The sequence below is a fragment of the Cibotium barometz genome, chromosome 36, assembly GCF_041138505.1.
Source record: "Cibotium barometz isolate CiBa-2024 chromosome 36, ASM4113850v1, whole genome shotgun sequence".
NCBI lineage: Eukaryota > Viridiplantae > Streptophyta > Polypodiopsida > Cyatheales > Cibotiaceae > Cibotium > Cibotium barometz.
The window spans coordinates 18,060,952-18,082,852 of NC_141081.1; the positions used below are offsets into that span (position 1 = coordinate 18,060,952).

The following is a 21,901-nucleotide window of genomic DNA, read 5'->3' on the forward strand; positions in this document are numbered from 1 at the left end:
ATGTACAAGCTCAGAACCCTAAAATGTGGTGGAGAAAATCTGGGGGAGGGTAGTCTCTCCATGGCTGACCGCCCTCGGAGGGAACTACCTCATACAACCAACCGCCCACGGGGGCGGGGTGGGGGTGTCTGTAGTGCCAACTGATCATGCCATCCAGATCAGCAAGAAAAGGTCCCTGGTGCCATGTGTGTAAGAAAACCTCTTGCCGATATGGACCTCCTTGGAACTTCCCCCACTGGCCATGGAGGGTGTGAATGATATAGCACTGATGGACTTGGGGAGGGGAGGGGAGGGAGGGGACGAGTGCCCTCGATCTGCAATGGGCCCGACAAATATGCTATGTGGCAATGCTGCCATCTTTGACACATGCCTTGAGACCACGCCTCAGACGACAGGTCGGGGTGGAAGCTGTGTCAATCCTGCGGTGCGAAAGTTAGAGCGCCTGCCCTCTTACCACCATAGTGGAGGGCGGGACCCGTCACTGTCACCTAGGCAATAGCTCTCCATGTGATGATAGTTAGTGAGGATTTCCCGCTCGTGTAGAGATGAAGAATCCTCTACCACATCAGGGACGGGAGACCTGCGCTGCTGAAGTGACGTGAACCTGTGCTGCTGCCCCCGCATGCCCTCTGCTGCCCCCGCCTGCTTCTTTGCTGCTCCCGCCTGCCCAACTGCTGCCTTCGCAACCCCCCTCGCCTGCCCAACTTCTGCCCTTCGCTAGCCTTTCAGTCCCCACCTGCCCTTCAGCTGCCCCCGCTAGCCCCTCTGCTGCCCCCTGCCTGCCTTTGCCTGCCCCTTTTGCTGCCCCCGCCAGCCCCCCTTTTGCTGCCCCGCCTGCCCTTCAGCTGCCCCCGTCAGCCCCTCTGCTGCCCCCCGCCTGCCTTTGCCTGCCCCCTTTTGCTGCCCCCGCCAGCCCCCCTTTTGCTGCCCGCCCCCTGCCTTCTTCAGTCCCCACCTGCCCCTCTACTGCCCCTGCCTGCCCCTTTGCCCTTGCTTCCCCAGCTGCTCCCCGCCTTTGTCCCCCTTCCTCTCCTCCCATTTTCCCAGCAGCTATTTTATCTGGATTCAAGTCGGCCGCCCACTTTTCTTGATTGGTCTTATGGCTTTTTCTGCCGCAGCCAATCTCTCATCACCCCCACTAGCCGGGAGAATCATCAATTTTTCACAAGACGAGCTCACCTCTCTTCAGCACGACATTGACCTTGAGGTCCAAACTACCCTTGTTGCGAGAGTTTATGGTTCCCACCCCTCTCGTTCACAGGCCCATGAATGGCTTCTAGCAGCTCTCCCTTCGAAGCTGATTGTGCACTTTCAGGATACTCGTTTACTTGGTCGAGGCTTCTTCTAGGTGGACTTTCATTCTTCAGAAGCTACTTCTCAGGCTTTGGCTAGCAGCCCCTTTCCTCTTGGTCCTAGGAAGATTTTCTTCTTTTAGTACCAGGTGGGCTTTGATCCAGTGGTGGAGGATCAACGCCTTACCCCGGTCTCACTACAGTTCCCTGCTCTTCCTCGGTCCTATTGGAAGCTTTTAGCTTCCATAGGGGCATCCTTTGGCCAGGTTCTAGAGGTACCAATCCTCCCGAGCTCTCCTGCCTCAACTTCCACGGCCGTTACTGCCACTCTTGATGGTGTACCCCGGGTCCTTGTGCTTGTTCCTGAATCCTGATCCATCGATTATTGATGATCATGTTATGCTTCAGAGACCTGACGGATCTCATTTCCACCAGAGGATGGAGATTGCAGGCAAACCTGACCAGTGTCGGATTTGTCGTCGACGGGGTCACATTGCTAGAGATTGTCCCAGATCGAGGGGCCATGCTAGGAGGCGGCGTGGTCCTGCCCATCAGAGGCCTTTTGCAAATGCCGAGACTCCAGCTGCTCCTTTGCCACAACAGACCACACAGCATTGGGTTGTGGTTAGGGATGGCAAGCACCCTCGGACCCCCGTACCTGCCCCTTCACCCACACCCCTTGTGAAGCACCCTATGCAGCTCTTCCCTCACAGGATGTTGATCCTTTTTTGGAGGATGAGGCCTTGCAGGCACATGATCTGGATCCCTCATAGGAGGATGCTGCATTACAGTTATAGGATGATTGCACCCTTGAGGATGATGTTGCACATTCGCATTGTCATGGTACCTCTCCAGTTCTAAGGACTAGCCCTGGCTTTTCCCCGGAGTGGGAGAGAGAGGCAAGGTTTACATGGTCAGATTTTCCCTCCCTTACCTATGCGAGACGTACTTCCGCCTCTAAAGGGGATCCTTCCTCGACCACGAGATCTGGTTGTTCCTACTCTAATTCTTTATGAGGATTGTCTCTTGGAACATTCAGGGTCTTGGGGGTTTTTTTCCACGTCGACGGAAACAAATTGTAAAAAACCCAGCTTCATTGTGTAGTCATAGGTGGACCTATGGATATATTGCTCTTGCAAGAGCATAAATTGGATGCTAGTCAGTGTGGGAGATCAGGCAAGCTTCTGTCGGGACACACCTTTTGGTCACCACTGTTGGTACCAAGGGTGGTGTTTGTATCTCTGTTTCAACTTTGATCTTGCCTTGCATCATTGGACATGGTGTCATTTTGCCTACGAAAGTGCAGTGGATCCTTCTTATGCAGGGTACTACACGCATTGGTATTCTCAACCTCTATGCTCCTAACCATAGAGGTGAGAGGATTGCCTTTTGGAAATCTCTCACTACATTGATGCCTCTTGCCGACCATTGGATTATTGGTGGGGATTTTAACATGGTTGAGATGCCAATAGATAAAAGACGTGGACATGAGGGCTTGGTGCATCCTCTTGAAAGAGCGTCTTGGGAGAGGTTTATACTCTCCATTCATGGTAGAGATTGTTGGCACATCTGCCACCCATCTGTGTCCAAAAGGATTCTTGGGGATGGAAACGGTACTCCGCGCGCTGCTCAAGAGAGTGATGAAGTTCTGCTCTAACAGTACATAAAGAATCTGCAACCCATTGAGCATGAGGATGTTTCTCGTGCTCTTTCTGCAAGGCATCCAATCTACTTCTAATAGCCCTTTCTAAGTCCAAGGCCTCTTGCCTCTTACACAGGGCACATGTGTGATAAAAGTCACTAATATCACAGAGAGCAGAGGCCAGGCTTTGAGAGGCCTGTAAAAAGTCACGAGATCTCCAAATATCAAGAATACGACACGATAGTTCTACATCTGAAAACAAATGATCAGGGATGCGTACATGGGGTGCTGATCCATGGCAATTCGGATCTCTAATACATAAAACCACTGGGCAATGATCCGATTTGGAGGTGCCTGTAGCAATCAAAGTATGTCCACCTCTGTCAAGCACCCAATCATCCACATAAAATCTGTCTAACCGTGCATAGATACATCCTATATCTCTTCTCCTGTTAGACCATGAATAAAGAAGAGTGGATGGACTCCTCAAAATGTCATCCTCTTTGCTTCTTACGGCCCATCTCATGCCAGAGATAGTGTCACGCAGTTGCAGGATTCACATGGCACTCTTCACTCAAATCCTCTTATGGTTAGACAGATTGCCACCGATTTCTATTGCCAGCTTCTTAGTGCTGAGCCGCATTCTGATATGAGACATAGGGCACAGAGGAAGGTTTGGAATGCATTGCCACATTTGAACACCAAGGAGATGTGTGCCGCTCTGGATGCCCCTTTTTCTATGCAGGAGTTCAATCATGCTCTTCATGCCTTACCTCATGGTAAGTGTCGAGGGGAGGATGGCCTCTCCCCTGTTTTTTTCACTACTTTTTGGGATGAGATTGGGGCTGAGATAACATCGGCTTTGCAGAAGATGTGGGACACAGGTTCTATGCCTTCTTCTCTCACTGAGGGGCTTATTTATCTTATTCCTAAGAGCGGCGATAAGACATTGATTGGCCAGTGGAGACCTATCACCTTACTTGGGACTACCTATAAGATTCTTGCTAAGGCAATGAGCATCAAGTTGCAGCCAATTTTGCAGGATGTTATTCATGATACCCAGAATGGATTCTTACACGGCAAGAGCATCCTTGATAACATTTTCTCGTTTTGGGAGGCCGTTGAATGGGCTAAAGCGAGCAATCAGCCCTTCGACATTCTGCTCTTGGATTTTGAGAAGGCCTATGATAGAGTGGATTGGGACTTCCTTGAGGGTACTCTTAGTCATATGGGCTTCTCTCAGAGATGGATCAAGGGAGTTTCATGCATGTATCGTGATGCCCACAATAGAGTTCTTGCTTGCGGTGAGAGAGGAGAGCGGTTTCAGATTTCTCGCTCAGTACGACAGGGTTGCCCATTAGCCCCTTTATTATATATCATAGTTGCAGAGGCCATGAGCATCTTTCTCCGCTCCACTGCTGGTATTTCAGGATTGAGGTTGCCTCTTGGTAGTCATGAGGAGTTGGTCGACTCTGAGTTAGCTGATGACACAGCCCTATTTTTGGAGGTTTCACATATATGCTTATGTTCTTTCTGGGTAGCACTAGAGGAGTTCTGTTTGGCAGCAGGGGCACTCATTAATTGGCACAAATCTGTTGGTTTTTGGGTTAGTGATTCACCGAGAGTTGATTGGGGTGCAGAGCTTGGTTTTACTAGGATCAGCAGAGGATGCACTGCTAGATATTTGGGATGCCAAGTTGGGATTGATATTTCTCCTGCTCAGCAGTTTGCTCCAGTACTTATGAGTATCCGGAAGAAGCTCCTCCATTGGAGCTCCAAGAGATTAGATTTAGCCTCCAGAGCTTTGGTGGCTAATCAGGTTTTGCTTGCCTCAGCTTGGTTTATTGCCTCTTGTTGGTGCTTCTCTCGTGCGTGCATTGGCCAATTGCGGAGATTGATCCGCAATTTTCTCTGGTCGGGCTTGGATGGCACCTCAGACACTCATGTGCCAGGGTAGCTTGGCTCACAGTTATTCAGCCCAAAACAGAGGGGGGCTTGAATATTATCGATCCGGATGTTCAGTGCAAGGCGTTGCTTTGCAAACTTGTGGTCAGAGGTTTCCTACCAGGCACTAAGCCTTGGAAGGATTTTTTCTTGTCTAAGATTTCCAGATGTACACCCAGGGTCGAGAGAGACTGGATGCCCAACACACATTTTTTGTTCACAGAGGCTGATATTAGGGCACCATCTTCCCCTCTTATTGCAGCCATTGTCAGAGCATGGAGAAGCATGAGATATTTTTTGCGACAAAGGCTTCCTAGGTCTTTGGGGACGAGGCTGGCCAACAACCTATTATGTGGAACGAGTAGTTTGCTGAGATGAAGTATGCCTGTTCTGAGATCTTTTAGTTTGTTCAATGTTGCGATGAAGTATGCCAACATCCATGTGTGTTTTCCTCCTTTTCTTTAATTAAGAAAAGTGAGACAAGAAAATCAAATATTTGACTAGGACAGAAAACACATGATTTGAGATACATGATACACTGCATATGGCATCAAGGCATAATACACAAAAAACTCTACCTTGCACACATCTAGTTATTGCTACATTAACATTTTAGAGATCTGATGTTATCAGTTGTTTTGATAAGTACCTTCTGTGCTCTCCTCCCTTTGTGAGCATCTGCTTTTCTTTCCTTCTGTTCTCTGCAGAAGTCAAAGTCCAGACTCCAAAGTTAAGTAGTTACTTGACCTCTTTTCTTAACATTATATTATCCCAAAGAGACAGTGCCTTACTTTATTGCACATAAAACATGATACTCTCGCCAAAGTATTATGGCTGCCTTCATTAGAGCCTGGTTAACTTCTAGTACTGCTCTTATCTCTGCTTGCTGAAATCTTATATTGTGTCTCCATACAGCAAGAACCTGAAATATGTTCTTGTATTTAAAGTCTTGAATTTTCTCAAATGAAAATGGAAATCGTACATGATTTTGATAGAAACAATAATGATTCTTTTGTGAAAAGAAAGTGTAAGCATGGACGCAGAACTCTCATTACTTCACAAAAGATCACAAGGAAAATGATAATGTAACCTGCTTGCATGAGAACTAAAAAAGGATTATGGTGGGAGTAGCCAATAAAACTAAAGCATGGTGCCACTCAAGAGCTCATTCTGTTATGGAAACCTCCCACATATGTTCATGCGCTATCTCTACTTGCACCTCCCTAATGGAACTTTGAACAGGCTATGCTGGCATTTATTGTTGTGCATACTGCCATCATCTCTCTCTAGCATGGCATTATTTAAATGGTCATGGAATTTCTCTAAAGGTCACCGCTGAACTTACTCAAATCATGTGCTGGGAAGTCCTTAAGGCTAGAGTAGCTATCTGACATGTGCTCTTCAAAGTCCTCTTCATGCTAGAAAAAGGGTGTAACAAATTTCTAAGAGGATCAAATATAAGCATCTTTCTTACATCATCTTGAGGGTGTTGATATCTATGTCACAGGCAGTGGTGTGTGAACACCGTAGGATAGCTGGGGCACTTTTTACTCTCATTAGGAGGGGTTTTTTCCCCTGTGCACAGGAACACACCCTAAGCCACTTAGTGTGTGTTACCTTATCATGGTATTGTACTTTTATTTTGGTACAACCAACATTATTGAGTTACGTGCCTTTTTCTCTCACAAGCAAACACGACTATGTACTTGCTTCTTTGTGTGTGTGTGAGTGTTGCTGCTGCTCCCCTCTCTGCCCAACATTCTGAGGCTAAGCTATTGGGATTCAAGGCTCTCTTCAGCAAATCGTGGGCAAAACAATCGAGGAAAAGCAAACTAACAATTTGTCCCAAGCAAAATGTCAATGCAAACACTCAATGTCCATTGAAAGGCAGCCTTCTGAGATGCTCAATGACCCAGTGATTACGAGGACCTGTAAGTGTATTGAAATGACAGAGTGTAGGGATAGAAAAGTACAAGTCAAAAAAATTTGACTTCTGAAAATCTTATATGATGAGGCATCCACTCCTAGCCAAAGGGCTTTGGGGTATCGTCATAGGCGATGATGCTCATCCAGTGGTTGCTCCACAGCAGCTTGCTCCTGGAGCATCTACTAGGGAAGTTGCAACCATACAGGCACAGGCACCTCCTACTGTAGTGATACAGACACAGGCACACTGTAGTGATACAGGCACAGGCACCTCCTACTGTAGGATTGGAGACGATGGGACTCTAAAGATGCACAGACACATGCCCTCATTGCTCTATCCGTGAAGAGGAGTATCATACCACACATCCATTCATGTGTCACTACTAAGTTGGCATGGGATTCCCTTGCAACACTATATCACGTGTGCAATGAGGTTCGTGTGGCCTACCTGAAAAGCAGCTGGACCTTTTGCATATGAATGAGGGCGACTCTATGGATGAGTATCTCACGAAAGTTAAAGACCTTCAAGAACAGCTGCAAACATTGATGAGCTTATTCAAGTTTCTCTTATCATTGCCATCCTCAATGCATCGCCGGACACCTATCAAGGCTTTTCTACCGCACTTCGGCTACTCATGAAAGGCAATGCAAATGCCTTTTTCTTTTGATGAGCTAGTATCTTTGCTTTTGCAAGAGGAGCAATCCCAAACGAATAGGTCAGGAATGAGGGTTGGTGATCAAGCTTTTGCCGCTCAAGGCAAACGTAAAGGCAAGGCATCCAGTGCCAGTGGCTACAAAGCTAAAGGTGGGACACCTTCCTCTTCTGGCAAGAATGTAGACAAGGGTGACAGTGAGAAGCCCAGAAGAAGGGTAAATGTAATTACTGTCGGAAGCCACGACACTACATAAATGAATGCACGAAGATGCTTGCAAAAGAGGAGGAGAAGAAAGACTTTGGCATGTATGTGACCAATGCATCAATACCAAGTGCTAACAAAAAGGATTCAGCTAACTATGCTCAAGATGAATGGGCGTTCTAGGTACAATGCAACTATAATCCCTCTTTGCATGATGTATGCATGGCAGCTATAGATGCTGATGTATGGTGCTTTGATAGTGGTGCTAGCAAGCACATCACATCACAATGTCATCTCTCCTCTTCCTTGGAGGATGCTCCAAAGGGGGGCACAGAGACATGTGCAAACAACTCCAGTTATGCTATCAATGCAGTTGGGAAGATTGTGCTCACTGCTTCAAATGGTGGGACGATCACTATCTCTCATGTATTGTATGTACCAGGTATCAAGAAGAACCCCTTGTCCATTTTGGCCATTGTTGGGTCTGGCCAAGTGATCCGCTTTATGGATGACAGATGCACTATACATGATTGCAGTGATGGGGATATTATTATTGCATCTCATACTTTATGTCATGGTCTCGTTAGAGGTATTTATGTGCTTTAAGCAGTTTCAGCTCATGGCTGAAAATGTAAATGGATGTAAGATTCAAACATTACATACAACAAGAGGGGGGAGTACATGTCCAAAAAGTTCAATACATATTTGTTAGAAAGAGGCATTCAACATTAGTGTACCATGCCCTATACACCTCAGCAAAATGGTGTATCTGAGAGATAAAATAGGTCTCTCATGGAGATGGCATGATGTATGGTCAATGCCCAAAACTTGCCTCACAAGTTTTGGATGGAAGCTATCATGTGTGCACCCTATGTTCTTAACATATGTCCGACCAAGGCTTTGTAGAACATCACTCCTTATGATGCCTGGCATGATAGAAAGCCATCCGTGGCTCATATGCATGTACTTGGACACTTGGCTTATGCTCTTGTGCCTGAGTAGCATCGCACGAAGTTTGATGATAAGGTAGTGAAATGCATTTTTGTGGGTTGAGCCCATTGCTATCTTCGTGAAGAGAAGTATCATATCACACATCCATTCATGTGTAACTAGTAAGTTGGCATGGAATGCTCTTGCAACACTATATCAGTGCACAATGAGGCTCGTGTGGCCCACCTAAAAAAGTAGTTGGATCTTTTGCATATGAAAGAGGGTGACTCTATGGATGAGTATCTCACGAAGGTTAAAGACCTTCGAGAACAACTTGCAAACATTGATGAGTTTATCCGGGACGATTCTCTTGTCACTACCATCTTCTTCTTTTTCTGAAAAGGAGACTTCTATTAAGTATGAAAAAACTTACAAAATGGAGATTTCACACCAAGCAAGGTGGAGATCTCAATCCATCAGGAGCCCTGTGCTGCCAATAGGGTTCCGAATGAGAGGATGTGAAAAAGATACCAATGTCCCACTCTCTCATAAACTGGCCGCGCTTCCTCTCCGCAGCCCTCGAAGATCCTTGGATTCTGGCCCAAGTAGCCATAATGGTGTGAATAATATCACTCCAAATCCTACAGAGACACTGAGAAACAAGAACGGGAGTACCCTCAATGGCCTTAGTGCATCTAGCCTTCCAGATATTCCAGGCTGAGATGCTAGCAATAATCTCCCAAGAGCTGTCTAACCTTTGTGCTGGAGGGACAAAGTGTGTAAGTGGCAAATCCTGAAGACAACACTGCCGAGCAACTTCTTGCCTAACCATAATGGCCAAGCTCCTGTCAGTCCCCTCGGACCTCAGCTGAGGCCCACTGTGTCAACCAAATGATAGAACCAAAAGAAATGATAGTATCCCTCTTAATCCTACCAAAGAGGTGGGCAATCGCAGACCAAACCCTCTGTGCTTCCCTGAATTCCCATAGACTCCGAAACTCCTGCACATCTAGGGCATGCTAGGCAAGCACCAATAACAGACCTCCACGAATTGGTGGCCAGACCACCATGAAGCGAAACCCAGATAAAGGAGGAAATCTGTGGCATCCTATAAGAATGACACAATCTCCGCCAAAGTACCCTTTGAATGTTAGTCGAAATGCCGTAAGATTCCCAATGGGGTCTAAGAGTAGGGACACTCTGATTGTGTCCCAAGATAAGATGTTTGGCATTCTACACCGTATAACTGAAAAAAGGCATGCTTTTCTCAAAGGGTTACAAGCATCCTTTCACTCCCACTCACCGGGGTCCCAATGCAAATGTCTGATAGGACAGCCACCATACAACCAAAGGCTAACACTCTCTGTGATCATCCCTGGGGGGGGGTGGTTGGGTTTCAACAAAGGCGTGCTTCCCTAACCTGCCAACAACTCTAACTGGACAAATCTTGGGGCCCTCAATAGGTCCTCCATGTCACATCTCTCCAGCTACCATCCATCCTGTATAGAAAAAAAGACCGGTACATCATCCTCCCTAGGCAAGGGGAGACCCATAACCTGAAGAGGAACACCTGTCCTAGAAAAAACCCCACACCAATAATGATGACGGCCATCCAAGAAAGATCCAGTAATCCAGTGGTTGGGAATGGCTGCATCAATCTGTGCAATCCTCTGGCTAGAGCCTCTCAAATGCTGCGTGAAATCCAATCTTTGCACCTCGGTGAGGCTCTGAAACCTCTTCCAAGCCAACACTGTGGGACATAGGGTCTCCCAGTCAGCCCAAAGAATATGCATAGCTACCCCAAGAGGTCTACCATGCACATCTAAGATCAAATCATTCCACAGAATGGGCTGCCGGTTAGCTTCCTCCACTGAACGCGGGGGGATGTGTACCAAAAAACTCCTCAAGTAGGCCCCAGGCCCGTAGGAGGGACCTAACCAGGGGGGATGAAGGGGAGCAGTGAATTGCATCCGAAAAAATAAAGCGTGAGCTGAGAGCCCAGTCACCTCCGCGAACAGGGACACACTTCATGATCTGTTGCATGAGAAAGTCCTTCCACGGCTCAGTGCCTGGAAGAAAGCCCCTAACAACAAGCTTACAAAGCAAAGCCTTACATTGCACCTCAGGGTCAATGATATTCAATAACCCTTCCTGCTTAGACCTGATAATGGTTTCCCAAGCAACTCTGGCCCTGGTGTGTGCATTTCCATCTTGCCCTGACCAAAGAAAGTTCCGAATAAGGCGACGAAGCTGGCCAATGCAGCCCTTATGAAAAATCCAGCATGAAGCGATAAACCAAGCCGTGGCTAGCAAAACTTGGTTAACCACCAAAGCTCTCGAGGCCAAGTCGAGCTTCCTGCTACTCCAATGATGAAGTTTGCTTTTAATGCTTAAGAGCACTGGAGCAAACTATTGTGCAGGGGAGATGTCAACACCTGGTATCTAGTAGAGCATCCTCTCTCAATCCAAGTAAAACCAACATCTGTACCCCAATCTGCAAGAGGAGAATCACTGATCCAGAAACCAACTGACTTACGCCAATTGATAGTAGCTCCTCTTGCCAAACAAAAGGCCTCCAAGGCTGTCCGGAAAGCACATAAACAAGCATGTGAAGCCTCAAGGAACAACGTCGTATCATCTGCTAACTCAAAGTCCAAAAACTCTTCCTCCGTGCATAAAGGCAACCTGAGACCCACAACACCAGGGGCAGCCCGAAGAAACCTGCTCATAGCCTCAGCTACAATGAGGTACAGTAAAGGGGCGAGGGGACAACCCTGCCTCACTAAATGGGAAATCTGGAAACGCTCGCCGCGCCCGAAGAAACCCTGCTCATAGCCTCAGCTACAATGAGGTACAGTAAAGGGGCGAGGGGACAGCCCTGCCTCACTGAATGGGAAATCTGAAAACGCTTGCCGCGCCCCCCACAAGCTAAAACAGTGCTATGAGCCTCCCTGTATAGGCAAGACACCCCTCTGATCCAGTTTTGGGAAAACCCCATGTGTGCCATAGTGCCCTTCAAAAAATCCCAATCCACTCTGTGATAAGCTTTTTCAAAATCAAGCAAAAGAATGGCAAGAGGCTACTGACTAGATTTTGTCCACTCGAAAGCTTCCCAGAAAGAAAAGATGTTATCAAATATAGTCCTTCCTTGGAGGAACCCATTCTGTGTATCATGGATAGTTCTTTGGAGAATCGGCTGCAACCTTATACTCAAGGCTTAAGCTAAGATTTTATATGCAGATCCAAGGAGGGTGATGGGCCTCCTTTGCTTGATGTCAGTCTTGTCCCCACTCTTGGGGATAAGGTGAATCAGCCCCTCCGTGAGGTATGGCGGCATCATACCCAACAAGAACATTTCCTGAAGGGAAACAGTGATAGCATCTCCAATATGATCCCAAAAAAGAAAAAAGAAGGCGGGAGAAAGACCATCATCCCCTGAGCGTGAACCGCTGGAAAGAGCATGCAGTGCGTGAAGGAATTCATCCTTCAGGCATCCAGGGAAGAACACATAGCATTTGTAATGAGCCTGGGCATGCACTCCCAAACTTTCTGCCGTGCCACATCTCTCTAAGGAGAGGGCACCTCTGGAGTCAACAAAGACCGATAAGAATCTGAAGCAATACCCCTCACCTTATCAGGCTCAATCTGAACCTCACCCTGTGAATCCTGCGAGTACCTCACAGAATCCCTGCTATGGGAAGACCTCTGTGCTAAGAAAAACTCTTTGTTGCATCTTCCACCCATCTAAGTCCAAAAAGCCTCATTCGCATGAAACGCGAACTCAGCTCTCCTGTCCATGGCCAACTGCAACTCTGCTCTAACTGTGGTCAAGAGGTCTGTAATCCAAGACGCATGTGGATGCTTTTCATGTTCCCTCTGAAGAGCAGCAATCCTACGCCTAATAGCTCTCTCCTAGTCCAGAGCCTCCTTCTTCTTGGACAAGGCAGTGCTATGATAATAATGGCTGGTCCTCTCAAGAGCCACCGCAATATTATGATGAGGATCAGGACCGTCACAAGATCTCCATCTCTCTCTGATCTCAAGGGAGATGTCAGCATCTAGATAAAGAGAGTCACGGATACGGACACGGGGAGAGGCCGAGTGAGCCCCAGGCTCCCTGAGACACAAAACGACGGGACAATGATTGGATTTGGTGGTGCCAGGCATAATAGCAATGGTGCCTCCTCTATCCAAGGACCAATCATCCACATAAAATCTATCCAGACGTGCAAAGATGCTGTCATCCCCGCTCCTGCGGTTATGCCAAGAAAACGATAAGGAGTTTGGCCTTCTCTGGAAGTCATCCTCAGTCCAGCAATCCCTCTTAAAAAAGGAAAGCGTGAACCTCTCCCATGAGGTTCGCTCCAAAGGGTGTAAACCCCCTTCGCGTCCACCCTTCTTGTCAGAAGGTTGCTCAAACATATTAAAATCTCCTCCCACTATCCAATGATCAACCTCGGGAATGACATTTGTAATGGTGTCCCAAAAGGCCACCCTTTCACCTCTCACGTTAGGTGCATAGATATTCAAGATTCCCAATTTCTGACCCTCATGCATGATCAAGATCCACTGCGCTCTAGCAAGGATGTTAACACCGTGCCCAATAACATGGGGCATAACAGATGCTGCCACTGAAATGCAAACACCCCCTCTAGTCCCAACTGCCGAGGACCAGAAGGTGTGGCCAGAAAGCATCTTACTAGTTTTGCCACACTGAGATCTATCCAATTTGTGTTCTTGCAACAAAGGTACTTCCATAGACCCTCCTGTAACAACAGGGTGAAGCTAATCCTTCAGAAGGCGCTTGCTACTACACTTTGGCTACTCATGAAAGGCAATGCAAATGCCTTTTCTTTTGATGAGCTAATACCTTTGCTTCTGCAAGAGGAGCAATCCCGAACGAATAGGTCAAGAATGAGGGTAGGTGATCACGCTTTTGCCACTCAAGGCACACGTAAAGGCAAGGCATCCACTGCCATTGGCTACGACACCTTCCTCTTCTGGCAAGGATGTAGACAAGGGTGATTGTGAGAAGCCCAAAAGAAGGGTAAATGTAATTACTGTCGGAAGCCACGGCTCTACATAAATGAATGTAGGAAGAGGCTTGCAAAAGAGAAGGAGAAGAAAGACTTTGGCATGTCTGCGACCGATGCATCAACACCAAGTGCTGACAAAAAGGATTCAACTAACTATGCTCAAGATGAATGGGCATTCCACGTACATTGCAGCTTTAATCTCTCTTTGCATGATGTATGCATGGCAGCTATAGATGTTGATCTATGGTACTTTGTCAGTGGTGCTAGCAAGCGCATCACATCACAATGTCATCTCTTCTCTTCCTTGGAGTTGGAGGATGCTCCAAAGGGGGGGCATAGGAAGATGATCATTGGATGCATGCTATGCAAAATGAGTATGCCTCAATACTCAAGAATGACATGGTATTTGGCAGATTTGCCTCATGACAAAAAGGCCATTGGTACAAGTTAAAGAGAAAAGCAAATGGTAGCATAGACATTGCTACAAGGCAAGGCTTGTTGCCAAAAGTTATGCTCAGCAAAAGGGCATCAATTATGATGAGACTTTTGTTAGGTTAGGGTTTCATAAAAACAGAGACACAGAAAACACAACAGCAAGCACCCTCAAGAGTGGGAGAGATGGTGATTGATGCTCAAAGAAGATAGGGTACATAAGTGTGTGGAGCTTGGGGATTGACTCCACAATATCAAAATACAATAAATGAGGGGTGTTCTTTCACACCTAATATCCAAGGGGAAAAACCCAAAGGGAGAAAAGTGCCCTTGGTTAGCCCATGTTCACAGGTGGCACTACTCATAGCATATATACCAATAAATCTCCCCTGTAGTGACAATGTGAACCTGTACAAGGTCTGCAGAGCAGATCACTCCCTGTAGGAGAGTAAGCCTAAAGCTTTGTGGAAAGCGTTTCTCTATTCGAGTCTCGTAACCAGCTTGCTCACTTCTGACCCCGACTCGAAAAACAAAAAACTTTGCGGAAAGCTTCAAACTTCTCTCGAGGCAACGCCTTCGTGAACAGATCTACAACGTTGTCCTTCATAGAGCAGTAAGATAATGAGATCTCCCCTGCATGAATCCTCTCCCTGACATAGTGACAATGAATCTCTATGTGCTTAGTACGTGCATGAAACACTGGGTTTCATGCCATGGCTATAGCACTCTGACTGTCAATGAGTATGGTGGTGGTCTCTACTGACACTCACGAAGATCAGTCATCAATCTCCTCAGCCATACACAATCTACTGTGGCTGTAAAGGCTGCCTGTACTCAGCCTCACAAGTAGATGTCGCAACAGTGGGCTGCTTTTCGCTCAACCATGATATGCATGAATGCTCCAAAAGGAAATAATTCCCACTAGTGGATTGCCGTGTATCATAGTCACCAGCTCAGTCGGAATCACTGTAAGCATGTAATTGCAAGCTGCCTCCCCCGGAACATACCAACGCAAGATCCAGGGAGCCCTGAAGATAGTGGAAGATCCGCTTCACTGCTTGCCGATGCTTTGTACCTGGGCTGTGCATAAATTTGCTACACTGGGAAACCCCAAACTGAATATTCGGGCATGTGTTGCATAAGTATGAGGTAGCCCACTCCTTGGCTGTAAATACTCATATCAAAAGGCTCTCCAACATCATACATGCTCAATTTTAGCCCTGGCTCCATCGGAGTAGAGATAGGCTTACAATCTTGAAACCCAAATTTGTGCAGTAGCTTTTGAATGTACTTTGATTGGTGTACATAAATCCCAACATGGTCTGCACAAATTGTATGCCCAAATAATAATGCAACAATCCCAAATCTGTCATCTCAAATGACGTTTGCAATTCACCTTTGAATGCTAAAATTTTATCCATATCATTCCCAGTTAGCGACATGTCATCCACATAAAGAATGAGTATAATCAAATTGCCATGATCCTCTTTCACATAGAGGGTGCTCTCCGTTGGACTATTGCAAAATCCCTGCGTAGTCAAATAAGTATGTATCTTCTCATACCAAGCTCGAGGAGCTTGTTTGAGACCATAAAGTGCTTTTCAAAGCTACTTGGTTTTCCTGACCATGCATCACAAAACCAATGGGCTGATTTACATACACTTCTTCTTGCAAATTCCCATTGAGAAAAGCTGATTTTATGTCCAACTCATGCACTTTCCATCCATGATGGGTAGCCAATGCAACAACACACCTAACTGTGGCCATACAAGAAGTAGGTGCGAAAGTCTCATCATAATCAATGCCCTTTTGTTGGGCATATCCTTTGGCCACTAGCCTCGCCTTGTACATGTCAATGGTACCATCAGACTTTCTTTTCAACTTGTAAATCCCCATTGAGAAAAGCTGATTTTATGTCCAACTGATACACTTCCCATCCATGATCGGCAACCAATGTAACAACACATCTAACTGTGGCCATACGAGAAGTAGGTGCGAAAGTCTCATCATAATCAATGCCCTTTTATTGGGCATATCCTTTGGCCACTAGCCTCGCCTTGTACCTATCAATGGTACCATCAGACTTTCTTTTCAACTTGTAAACCCACTTTGTGCCAATGGGCTTCTTGTCAGCAGGCAAGTCTACCAAATCCCAAGTGTTGTTTTGATGGATAGAATCCATCTCATTTTGCATTGCTTGCATCCAATGCTCATCCTCATGAGCCTCTTCAAATGAATCTAGTTCATCTGCATCACAAAGTGTACTCATGCAAGCAACATCTGCTTATTCTCTTGCATTACGTGAACCAATCCTAGTTCTGTTACCAAGTGGAGCTGAAAGTTTGCTCTCCTGTAAAGTACGGAGCAGCCAACGAGGCACAACTCTAGCCTCTTCCGTTGTTGTCCACTCTTGCTCTACTGCTTCCTCCACATTTTGAGGTGTAATGAGCTTATTCATGGGCTGATTTTTAGTACCCATATGCTGTCCATTAGGCAAAGTTGATGGCTGATCTATTGAACCATCAATTCCCAATGGGATAAGTCCTTCAAACATGTTATGTGGGCCCGCTGTCCAAAAAATTCAATGAATGGCTGGTCTAAATTTTCAGCAAATACAACATCTCTGCTGTCCAAAATCCTTTGTAAGGAAGGATTAAAGAGACGGTAGCCTTTACTGCCACTGCTATAACCCAGAAATATGCATTTAGTTGCTTTGTCACCAAGCTTACCTCTCAACTGCTGAGGTACATGTGCATATGCTATACATGCAAAAACTCTGAAGTGATCAACTTTAGGTTTCCTTTCGTGCCAGGCCTCATATGGCGTTATGGTTTTCAATGCTTTGGTAGGGCATCTATTCATAACATGTGTAACACACATTATTGCCTCCATCCAAAATTTGTGAGGCAAGCCTTTGCCTTTAACCATGCATCTAGCCATTTCCATCAAAGACCTATTCTTTCTCTCAGCAACACCATTTTGCTGAGGAGAATATGGCATCATTCATTGATGCTTTATGCCTTTTTCTGCCATAAAAGCTTTAAAAGCAATGGACATGTATTCCCCCCCCCTCCCCCCCTCGATCTGTACGGAGGGTCTACACTTTGCAACCTGTTTGATTTTCAAATTGTGCCACAAAATGCTGAAAACATGCAAATACATCAGATTTTGCCTTCAAGGGATACACCCAAGCAAATCTGGAGTAGTCATTGATAAATGTTACAAAGTAATAATGCTTTCCAAAAGCTGGTGTCCGCATCGGACCACAAATCACTGTGCACAAGCTATAATTTCCAGACAGCCCTTGATGATCCATCTTTTGGGAATGCATCTTACCCAATATGCAACCTTCACATACATGTTTTGGTGGCAGCTCTACATGAGGCATATCCTGTACCATTTTATGCCTTTGCAATAGCATCAAACTGCCATAATTCACATGCCCAAACCTGACATGCCACAATTATGCCTCATGCAATAAGAGTGGTAACCACACGGATAGCAAGTTCTCCTTAATCCCTAGCACATACAATACATATGGAAGACATAATTCTGCACCATATGCTATTGTGAGGATCACCTCACCAACACCCTAAACTGGATAAGAAGAATTGTTTGCACATGTTACCCGCTTGCCTTCAAGGACAACCATAAGCTTCTTATACAAATCCCTCTGTGAGGTAATGTGTTTAGAAGCACCACTGTCAAATGACCGTGTGTCATGTCTTTCATTGACACTGAGAAACATATGCTCCAATGATGTATCATAACTACAAGTAAGGAAAGTCCGAAAAGTCTTGTACGAGATTTAATGATGCATCATCTTTCCCTGCAGGTGATGAAGAAGAATCTACAACCATGCCGCTTTCCTTTTTCTTCTTCTTTGCAAGCCTCTTTCGACACTCATTCAAGTAATGACCTGGCTTCTTGCAGTAGTGACATTTCCCCTTTTTCTTGGACTTGCCTGCATCATTTTTAGCCTTTTGTGAAGGCTGTCCCCAATCAGCCTTTGGCTGAAAACTGTGTTTGGCTTTTCCCTTGGCCTTGTCTTGGGCAACAAAAGCCCCATCACCACGCATGCTGGAAGATTTGTTCTTCCGATTATGCTCCTCCTCTAGTAACAAACCAACCAACTCTTTAAACAAGATTGGTTCCGGGTTTCCCTGCATAGATAGAGTGAGCAATGTGTGGAAGTTCAAGTAGGTTTCTGGCAAAGATGATAGTGTCCTGGAAACCAACTCCTTTTCGGAAATGACCTCATCAATATTGAGTAGCTGCTCCCGAAGATCCTGGATCTTCGTAAGATGATCAGCCATACTATCACCTTCATTCATATCCAAGTTCTCAAGCTCTTTCTTGAGAAATGCAACCATGGCCTCATTCTTTGCCTTAATACATGGTTTCAAGTACATCCCAAGCTTGCCGCCGTCAGGTCCTGCAAGACCGAATATGCGGTATGATTGATAGCTTTATTAACAAAGCAATCAAAGCCATCGCTTGGGCATCGTATCCCATCTCTTCTGCTCCTGTGAGGGAGGAGTGGATACTGCAGCTTGTTGAGCACCACAACCAGGCGTGTTAGGTGCTATGTCAACAGGGCGTATATCTTCACCTCACACATAACCTCATAATCCTTTGGCCACAAGAAGATTTCAGGCCATGAAACTCCAGAGGGAGTAATTACTGCCATCCAATTTGTCCTCTTGGGACAAAATCCCGAATATATCGGTTGTAATTCCATCCATGTGCTGAAATTTCTTGCAAGAGAGATGCAAACACGTGCAACCAAATATGCTGTAAAAAAAACACCTGCAAGCAAAATCCCAACGCACTGCAGTGCATTGCCAGGCAACCACAAAGTCCTATGCAAATGTTTTGCCCCGAATACAAGGCTGCAAATAAGCAATGCTGAAAATCCCCAAATTTCTTAGCACCAATGGGTTGATTTAAGTGTCAATTGCACATAATTTACATAAGCCCCAAAAATCTATGTACCAATGAGCTTTAATTGTGCAATTAAGCACTAATTTTAAAAAAGCCCCAAAAGTCTCTGTCTTGTAACTGCAGTTGTGCAATTAAGCTCAAATTTTGAAAAATCCCCAAATTTTCTCAATGTCCTGCACCCCAATGCTGCCCTGCACTGCTGCCTGCACCACCTGATTTTTGCAATGAAGCAAGAAATGTACAAAAGCCCCTTGAACTGAACCAAAAAATCAGTACCTGGTGGAACCTTGATTTTTGCAGAGACGCCTGTTGAAGAAGTTGTGTGTAGACCGTAGACTTTGGCGATGGCCTCTGGCCAGTAGATGGCACGTTGAAGTGTGCAAAGACTCTAGCCCACAATGCAAGAGAATGTGCATACAGCTCCCGCTGCTGCAGGCGACACATGTAGAAGTTGCAGATGGCATGGGCGCATGTAGGAGAAAAGGCGACGGTGCGGGAGACACAATCGGGGCGTCTTAGGCAGGAGCTCAGGCAGCGGCGTCTCAAGCGGGCCGCAGAAGACTCAAGCGACAGGGCCAGCAACAGCAACTGTGGGCTCGAGCACAGTGTCAATGGTGTCGGAGTGCACGAAGATGGTCACCGGCAACGACGACGTCTGAGTGTACGAAGACGGCCGATCGACGGTGAGGACGCCGGACGGAACTGATACGGCGACGGAAAGTGGCATGTGCCACGTAAGCCACAGGTAAGCCACAAGTGTGGTGGAGCTCAGCCAAGCGCCGCCCACTGTGGTGTGAGCTCAGCCTGTGGGCTGGGCAGTGGTGGAGCCCTCCCCATCAGCGCCGCCGCGTTTGGAGGCCGAAGCAGGCGGCGGAAGGGCTGAGCGCCAATGGCGGCACAGGAGAGCAAAGTGATGCAGACGGAAGAGCCCCCGCGGATGGAATTACGCGCCTCGAGGACAGAACTGCAAAGAGAGACGAGGATAAGGGGAACCTCGCTCTGATACCACGATTAGGTTAGGGTTTCACAGAAACAGAGACACGCAGAAAACACTACAGCAAGCACACTCAAGAGTGGGAGAGATGGTGATTGATGCTCAAAGAAGATAGGATACAAAAGTGTGTGGAGCTTGGGGGTTGACTGCACAATATCAAAATACCATAAATGAGTGGTGTCCTTTCACACCTAATATCCAAGAGGGAAAACCCAAAGGGAGAAAATTGCCCTTGGTTAGCCCATGTTCACATGTGGCACTGCTCATCGCATATATGCCAATAACTTTTGCACGCACATCTCGTATGGCCACCATTCGGTCCATCATTGCATTGGCAGCACATCATGGATGGCATGTACATCAGTTGGACATCAAAACTGCTTTCTTGAATGGTGACTTGCACGAGAGGTATAAGTATCTCAGCCTCATGATTTTGTACAAAAGGGGCAAGAAAGCAAAGTATGCAAACTCAAGAAAGCCTTATATGGCCTTGAGCAAGCTCCTAGGGCATGGTATGAAAAGATACATGCATACTTGGTTGCACATGGTTTCCGCAACAATCCTATTGAGAGTACCCTCTATGTGCAAAGGACTAGGGAGGAACAAATTTCAGCTTTCAAAGCTGATCATTTGAGATATCAAATCTGGGCCAATTGCATTTTTATTTGGGCATTCGGTTTTTACACCGTGCAGATGGCATAGTCATGATGCAGTCAAATTACATACAGAGAATACTTAAAAGGTTTAATCTTGAGGATTGTAAACTTGTGTCTACACCAATTGAGACGTGTGCAAGGTTTAGCATTCAAGATTCTCGAGAGCCTTATGATCATACATTATATCAGCAAGTTGTTGGTTGCTTGATTTATTTATGCAACACGAGGCCAAACATTCTGTTTGGGGTCTCTTAATTGAGCAGGTTTATGCATAGCCCAAGCTCCAAGCACTGGCTGGCTGTCATGCAGGTTTTTCGCTACTTACAGGACACTCAGCACCTCCGAATGTTCCATCCCACAGAGGGTGATTCACAATTGCATGCCTTTACAAATTCAGATTGGGTTGGATGTTACAACATGCGAGTGTCCACTAGCGGCTTTTGCTTTCGTCTTGGTGATTCATGTATATAAGGGCTCAGCAAGAAGCAGCCAATAGTGGCCACTTCCAGTTGTGAAGCTTGAGTACATGACTTCTTCTATAGCTACAATTGAGTGTGTCTGGCTTAGACGCCTTACCATTTTCACTAAGGTCAGAGCGCATTGGCAGTTGCAAAAAACCCAATGTTCCATGCTCAAACTAAGCACATTGAGGTGCATTATCACTAAGACACGGAAAGATTATCAGCAAGAGAAGTCAGCTTGGTATATGTGCCTACACATGATAACATGGCAGATTTATTCACGAAGGCTCTTGCTCGTGAAAAGTTTAAAGTTTTTCACAAACCTTTGGACTTATTGCCTTTTGGAGACTGGTCAACCTATCACTCCAGAGGAGTTTGTTGACATCTATGTCACAAGCAGCGGTGTGTGAACACCGTAGGATAGTCGGGGCACTTTTTACTCTCCTTAGGAGGGGTTTTTTCCCCGTGCACAGAAATACACCCTAAGCCACTTAGTGTGTGTTATTTGAAGTTTTTCACAAAGCTTTGGACTTATTGCCTTTTGGAGATTGATCAACCTATCACTCCAGGGGGATTTGTTGACATCTATGTCACAAGCAGGGGTGTGTGAATTGTAACTATTTGGTCCTCCTAGCTCTATTTCACACGATGAAATCCATGCCCGGACACCAGACAAGTGGAAGAAGACATCGAGACAAGGTCCATAAGGTACTGATTAAGAAAAAGCACCATTCTTGGTCAAAAAGCAAGGAAAAAGCAAAAAGTCAAACAGGGTTGACCGCAAGCC

General features: G+C 46.1%; 1 protein-coding gene across 5 annotated transcripts in view; it reads right to left on the bottom strand.

Annotated features, from left to right (window-relative positions):
- Positions 1–21,901, bottom strand: part of LOC147617562 (uncharacterized) — a 74,654-nt gene that overhangs the window by 18,381 nt on the left and 34,372 nt on the right. For 4 of the 5 annotated variants that reach the window (XM_086775841.1, XM_086775837.1, XM_086775840.1 and 1 more), the window contains 2 exons: positions 5,670–5,800; positions 5,528–5,579 (listed from right to left, as the gene is read on the bottom strand). The exons of the other annotated variant lie outside the window; for it this stretch is intronic. In XM_086775841.1, the coding sequence (XP_086631967.1) occupies positions 5,528–5,579; positions 5,670–5,800 (183 nt within the window). The remainder of the gene's footprint in view (positions 1–5,527; positions 5,580–5,669; positions 5,801–21,901) is intronic. 5 annotated transcript variants of the gene reach the window in all.